This window comes from Dermacentor variabilis, chromosome 11 (assembly GCF_050947875.1).
Source record: "Dermacentor variabilis isolate Ectoservices chromosome 11, ASM5094787v1, whole genome shotgun sequence".
NCBI lineage: Eukaryota > Metazoa > Arthropoda > Arachnida > Ixodida > Ixodidae > Dermacentor > Dermacentor variabilis.
In genome coordinates, this window is record NC_134578.1 from 48,288,910 (window position 1) to 48,295,741 (window position 6,832).

At 40.5% G+C, this 6,832-nt stretch overlaps 1 protein-coding gene across 1 annotated transcript; it reads right to left on the minus strand.

The window, feature by feature from the left end:
• Positions 1 to 222: 222 nt before the first annotated feature.
• Positions 223 to 5,911, minus strand: LOC142563246 (male-specific histamine-binding salivary protein-like). Its single transcript, XM_075673799.1, has 5 exons — positions 5,687 to 5,911; positions 3,728 to 3,906; positions 1,453 to 1,535; positions 931 to 1,011; positions 223 to 449 (listed from the first exon to the last, which is right to left on the minus strand). Exons 1-5 carry the CDS (start codon positions 5,909 to 5,911, stop codon positions 307 to 309), a joined length of 711 nt encoding a protein of 236 aa, XP_075529914.1. The 3' UTR covers positions 223 to 306.
• Between the last annotated feature and the right edge of the window lie 921 nt (positions 5,912 to 6,832).

Below are 6,832 nucleotides of genomic sequence, written 5' to 3' on the forward strand. Positions count from 1 at the left end.
GCACGTAAAAAACCCCAGGTGGTCGAAATTTACGGATTCCTCCACTACGGCGTGCCTCATAATCAGAAAGTGGTTTTGGCACGTAAAACCCCATAATTTTTTTTATTTGTGACACCGTCGTCTGATTATTCAGAGAAGTCTTCAAGGCTCCCTGAAGGTTATTACAGCAGCATACAGCACCGGCTTGATCCCCTTTGCGAAATAATGCAATGTAAATGCAACTGCAATCTAATACGCTTTTATTAAACCTAAGTTCATATAGCGCGCTACAAAAAGTGAGATTTTTAAAAGTGTCGGTGAGACAAATCACCATGTTGCCTCGGAAACGCATTCTGTTTCATTGTACTTATCGTAAATTGTTTTTCCGTCCGCACAGAACACATTGAACACGAAGAGGCAGCAATCCGGGATCTTGCTCACGTGACCTTTTTCGACCCAGAGCTCACACCCTGAAAAAATAGTGAGTCAAAAAATGATCGGCATAAGCATTTCTACAGAATATGACATGTTAGCCAATAATTTAAGCTCTAATAAAACTTTCCTGAATGCCATACAACTGAAATTCAACGTTATCTACTAAACAAAAAGGTATTGATAGATTTGTGTAACCATATACACACACATATATATATATATATATATATATATATATTAGGAGAAAAATAGCGTAATATGTCCTATTTTTGCTCATTTCCTTTTGTCTTTCTCCTTCCTCAATTTTCTTCTGTAACCTTTCTCAATTACCCAGCTATTTCACGCGGAGTTCGATATTCCTAAAGCAGGAGCATTCTTCTAGCACATAGATGATAACCAGTGCTTATCTTAGCTCGGGTGCTTTTAAAATCAGCGAGAAAACAGGCACACGTACCGTGCATATTTAACAAACTATTGCACGTTTTCAGAAAAATTAAACATATTATAACTGCATACCCTGGTTTTGGTATGGCACGTAGAACACATCGCACGTTTTTCCATCAGAAAAGATGAGTGTGTCTGTTAGGTTTTCTGGGGCTGAAAAAATACAAGAACAAAATATAACTGTAAGTAAAGTGATATACAATTTAAAAGCTTGCCAAATAAAAACAATATGCTTTAACTCAATTCATTCTCATAGAGACAATACTATTTAAGGTTTCTATGCAAGAAAACGTTATAAGCACATAGAGGAGTATAAAGGAGTTTTGGTGTCCTTTCTTGCGATAGTCTCATTTCCCTTCCTGAAACATCCTACACCGAAACAGTCACAGATATGGAGAAACATCTAGTACTGGGAACATCAATTTTAACGCGTTTTCAGAAAAAAACCATGTTCCTATAGTGCGAATTACACAATGTCTTATTGTTCACTTGATTCAAAAAGACTGAAGAACTAGCACACCCAATTCATTTTTCATGCGGGATAGTTAAGAGATAGATCCGCTGCTGTCCTATGGAATAACTGCATGTACTTACTTTCAACTTTGTAGCGAATTGCGTTCATTGTCTTGTTGTAGCCATGGGTGTATGTGGCCTCCACTGTTTCGTTAACAGTGTAACTGCGAATAGGAAATATAATGCAGCTGTTTGTATGGCGGAGGAAGAGCGGCTAAATAGGGCACGACGCAAAAACACAACACTAAAAGCAATTATATGGACAGCCCAAGCCAAATTTTTTACCCTCGTTGTTGGCGTGCGCGTGAGGTTACGCATATATCTGGGTATATGTATGTTATATGCCACTCCCTGCTATATTACATGCACTGTATGCGGGTTATATACCCCCATACCATTCTATCGCTGAAGATGCTCATACCAGGTCTTACATATTTGTCGACGCTATTTCTTTAAAGTTAGAAAATGGCAGCCCACAAACAGATGCTATCAAAGAAAGCAACGACAACGCATGCCGTTGGCCGAAAATCTACTGAGAGTATGCTATTTAAAGTGCGCAACAATAACTGAGCTCAAGGAAAGAAATCATGTATATTCATTGGCGCGGCTTTCTAATACCTGTAGGATAGGCCCACGACTGGTGTTTGAAACATACACAATGGGAAAAAGTGATAGTAAATTCACTAAGAAGTAAGCTGTTATTATTAAACATAAATGAATTTATCCAAAGCCATTATTCAGACAGACGACCCCTAGCACAACAGCACACCCCAATGCGATAGCAACACGTTTCTATCGCATTATTTGCTTCACCCGTAGAAAGAAATGGTGATATTCTGTGACGGCAATTGCGAAGTCGCACGAAATCGCGCTGTATAAAACAAAGTGAAACATTGTAAGCTTACCGTAGGCGTTCGTCATGTTAACAGGTTCACAGATTTTACATTTCATGAGATCGCATTTCCACCACTGGTGGGTTGGGCAAATAACCGCCAACCTCATAATGTAGGGGTTAAAAAGAAGATAAGTAGTCGAAAGGGCTAAACTTACTCAAAGCGGAGCCTACTGTATTCTTTCTGGTGTATTGCTATATGCATAAAATCATCTCTGATATTCGAAAACACCATTCACGGACAAGGTGTAGGATGTGAAACAAAACTTTAACTGAAGTTATGACGTAGAACGATTGCTTTTGAGCAGACATTCTCTTTGTAACTTTAGGGTTTAAAGACTATATCCAAGGCCCTTGATATCAGACGCGTAGGAATAATAACAGGATCTGAAGTGCTAAATTGTTTTTCGTAGTCAAGACTGTTCACGCACTTATAATGCAAGAATATGTAACATATTGGAGAGAATCATGGCGCCACAGTTGCCTAAATGGTAAATGGTTTCTCTTAGTTTTACCTTATTGATCTTTGACATATTTACGCGGAAGTATTTCTTCGAGTGTATACATGTTTTTATTGCCGGTTTTGATCGGGAGCTGTGAGTAACAAGAACACAAGCAACTCAAATCCTCGCAGAACGCAGCATATAATTTGCTGCTGTATGAATATTTCAGAGAATACAATAAAACTTTCTCTCTACAAAGCAAGAAAGCTTATCTTTCATTACGGCCCTGCTCTGATTCAATACCATCTATATATGTATTACTAGAGTACTTTTTTTTTCATTTTGGAAACATAATGTATACACAGGTTGAGAGGTGCCGGGGGCTTCCAGAGCATTTCTCGTCTACTATCGTCATTGAAAGTGGCACCTCTTAAGAGCCTTGGTTATCATCGGAACTCTACAACGTCTGTGAAGCTTTCGCAACGTCATAATTTAGCCATAGCTGCAATGCGGTAAGTTCAATAATATTTGACCGATATTGAGTTGTAGGTATCGTTGACAAGCTCTGCAATGAGGCCATGTTTTCTGTTTTATCTTCAAGTCTATGAGTGCCGTATTAGTAAAATAAAAATAAATCTTTAAGATAAGCTTTCGTTGCTGCAGTGCCAGATAAGTTATATGCTGAATATTCCCAAAAGTAGTCTACTAAAAGGGAACGGCTCTGCTGTTTTGATAACTTCTGAGGCGCATGAGAAATGATGTGTTTTGAGGTAGGAAATCGAGACATTGAAGACATAGTTTAGGACATGCCTCCATTTAAAACAATTTGTGCACAGACACCTTGCTAAGTGACCTTATTTCCAGCAATAAGCATTGCGGAGAAAATAATACTTGTAAACATGTTCAGCCAGGTATATATATAATATGGAAGATGACGCCAAACAATGTTTTAATTACACTATAAAACTAAATACTCAACTCAGTCATTTCGGGTATTCGCTTGAAAGGATTAGATACTCACTAGCCACTCTCGCTAGACGCATTTTTAAACGTGAAAACAGATATGACTGTGTGAGCTCCCTCATCCTTGTTTGTTTCTTTCACACTCAGGCACTTGAACTGCTGACCCCAGGATCCTGTGTCATTTTCGTACGTTGCCTTGGCGAGTACATACGTCACGTTCTCTGCTTGTCCAATGCTCTGAAAAGCGTAGTAACAGCACAAGATGGCCTTTGAAATAATAGGCTTGTATCTTGCTTAAGATTTCTCACAAATATTTATTGCCGGCTGCTGCATCATTTCGCGTTACTTACAAAATAATTTCTGCTCTAGTATCTCATTGATTTTGAATAAATATTAGGGACCGATATTTTATTGGTGCTCAGCCACATTGATTTCACTTTCTGAATTTAGAGTACCGATTTCTCAGCGGCGAAGGAAACGCTCTGTAAGAAGATATGCCCTTCTGGACATTCTTGCAAAGACAGCTGAAACATGGCCGATTTCCAAACTTACGAAATTTTCCTTGATAATCAAATCCATACTATGCAAAATGTCTCGGCATAAGAGTCTTGATATCATTTAGTTTATCAGCAGGCTCTAGCTAAGCGAAATATTTCACCGCGAAAACGTGTTGAACTACTCTCAACTAAAATACACGTGATTTTTGCTGAAAGGTGTTAGCAATGGTGTTACAACATCAGGGGCGCTTTAACGGAAATCTATTCCAAACTTTTCTATTCCAATTGGTTCTATTCCGATTGGTTAAAATTCCGATTGGTTAAAAACTTTTTTGGACCACCCCCACTTCGCCTGTCTGGCACGCGAAGTCACGAAAACAGCGGTAGCTCGCCATCTGATATGACGTGTGCACACTGATTATGCATGACTGGACCGAAGAAAAGAAAAATATTTCTTCCTGATTCAACGCCTTTCCACCATTAGTCAACGGCTATTGGTCAAATGTTTTCGGGCTGCACCTACATCACATGCCTATCACGCGACGTTACAAAGCCGCGAAAAATCACCGTTTCAAAGTGACGTGTACGCGTTAAGGGAGTATTATTATGCCGAAGAAAAACTGAATATTCTCCTGAGTACCCGCAGGCGACCCCATTCCAAAAGGAAAGCAAAATGTCTGCCGTCGATCGCTGAGGCACTCGCTACTCGCATCTGCAGGAGATATTGAGTTTATTTACGTACAATAAACCTTTTTGCGTGGCCGTGTAACGTTTTCTAGAACTTTCGACATGTTGACGACATCGCTCTGCCTACTCTAAGGATCGGTTTCAGCGGCATTCTTAACCGTCCGTTGCATACCTCCGCTATTTTCGACCAGCCAACTCAAGCTAAGTAAGGGAAAGTGGACCAATCGCAGACGCCAGCACCACCCTCTTCATCCGATTGTCAATTTTCAGTGCATTGGCTCGGCCCCATCGAATCCCCCTCAACTTCAGCGTGCTCCTCGCCTCCTTTCAGCCAATCAGTTAAGAAAGTCCGCTCAATGTAGACAATGTTATTTGTTTTAAAGCAAGCAAAAGTGACCGCCTATAAACGAGGAGAGCGTTTGATTGGTCTCTTCAGACAACCCTGCGGGTGACCGCCCGATGCTTGCGTCGGCGGTTACACAAATTTGACGTCAGGACGTTGGAAGAAAAACATATTGGAACAGTTTTACGTTACAGGGCCCCAATATTTAAACTGATAGCACTGTCACAGCGTTTACGTAACGTTCTCGACAAACACTTTGAAAGCATCATTTATCAATTTGCTAGTGACATAACAAACGCGCACTGAAAACCCTGAAGGACGCTGAAAAAAGGTGTTCAAATATTGTAATAGGAAGAACTAGGGTATTTTATCTGGAATGCATATTTCTTATCCACATGCTGATACCAAAAATGTAGTCGCCTTTAGCTTAACAAATGCCCAATTAGACAATATTTTCTTTTGTTGTCGCGAATAAATTGAAACCACTTACTTTCCAGGCATCTTGATAGCTTCCAAGCAAAGTTTCATTCACCCAAAGAGGATTGCTCACCGCTGATTTGCTGCTGTCACTTGAAGCGACAGCTGCGCAAAAGAGAGAAACCAAGAGTGCTACCTGCATCATGAAGTCACTGCGAAGGCAGATGTAGTGAACCAGGCAATCCTGCCTCCAATTTATATGTGAGGTGCTTGAGCGACAAAGAGCTTCAGCAGCCATTAACGACGTCACCACATGCGTCAACGAAGATCTCCTGATAATTCATACGTTCATGCCTGTTGTAACCATAGAATAAAAGTTCAGTGATCTAGGAAGTTTCAAGCGTAGGAGTTGCTATTTAGAAATCGCTCTGAATTACGCACATGCAGCTCTCATTTTCTTTGACGAACATTACTGGGAAAACAAGTGACGTAGGGAACAGCGTATTAGTCGGTGCATTTTTACCTTGGCACATTCCATCACGTGTACAACAAAAGCAATTTTAGTTTCTATACCTTGCGGTGTTTTTCAACGTGCAAGCTTTTCGCCCATCCAAGTGGTTCACTGGCTGTGGCGCCTACATGTTGAGAACGAAATCCTGGTGCCATCTCCCAGTGCAGAGAGCGCATTGCGATAATGGCGAAAGAGAAAGACACACACGCAAGAGCGGTCATGCATGTCGGTCGAGATGCAGGCTTAGAAACTTAAGTGGCCGAAAATATCTGAGAGCCTACGCCGCAAGCGCTGCAACCATAGGGCGTGTGTGGCACTATAACTACAATCCGAGAAACATGATTTGGTCAGACTTGCCTAAGAATTAAAGATATTCATGTGTTTCAAAAATATGAAGGATCTGCTTTGTCTAGCTGGGGCCGTGAGTAAATAATCTGACAGTATTTTGAGTTCATAGTCATTTGCCTTTCTTATGTAACACAGAAATATTTTCTGTTTGTCTGAGCCATCTAATTATACTCATGGTTCACATATATAAAGCGTGTGTGGCTAACGCGGGTCAAGCTTCTTAAAAAAGGGCTACGAAAAACAACGATTATACCAACGGCGTTTTGTTAATGCTCACTGACGCTAGGCTAAACCAACAGCGATTTTGGTCTGCCATGTTTGCCATGCCACGATTTTGGCGACAGCGAATTTTTCTTCGTG

What these genes read in the sequence shown, in the direction of transcription:
- LOC142563246 (XM_075673799.1), bottom strand. Translation starts at nt 5,911, where the DNA reads ATGGCTGCTGAAGCTCTTTGTCGCTCAAGCACCTCACATATAAATTGG. An exon ending in GCGTCTAGCGAGAGTGGCTA is followed by an intron (nt 1,536 to 3,727) that starts GTGAGTATCTAA and finishes TCCTATTCGCAG; the next exon opens with TTACACTGTTAACGAAACAG. An exon ending in AATTCGCTACAAAGTTGAAA is followed by an intron (nt 1,012 to 1,452) that starts GTAAGTACATGC and finishes GTATTTTTTCAG; the next exon opens with CCCCAGAAAACCTAACAGAC.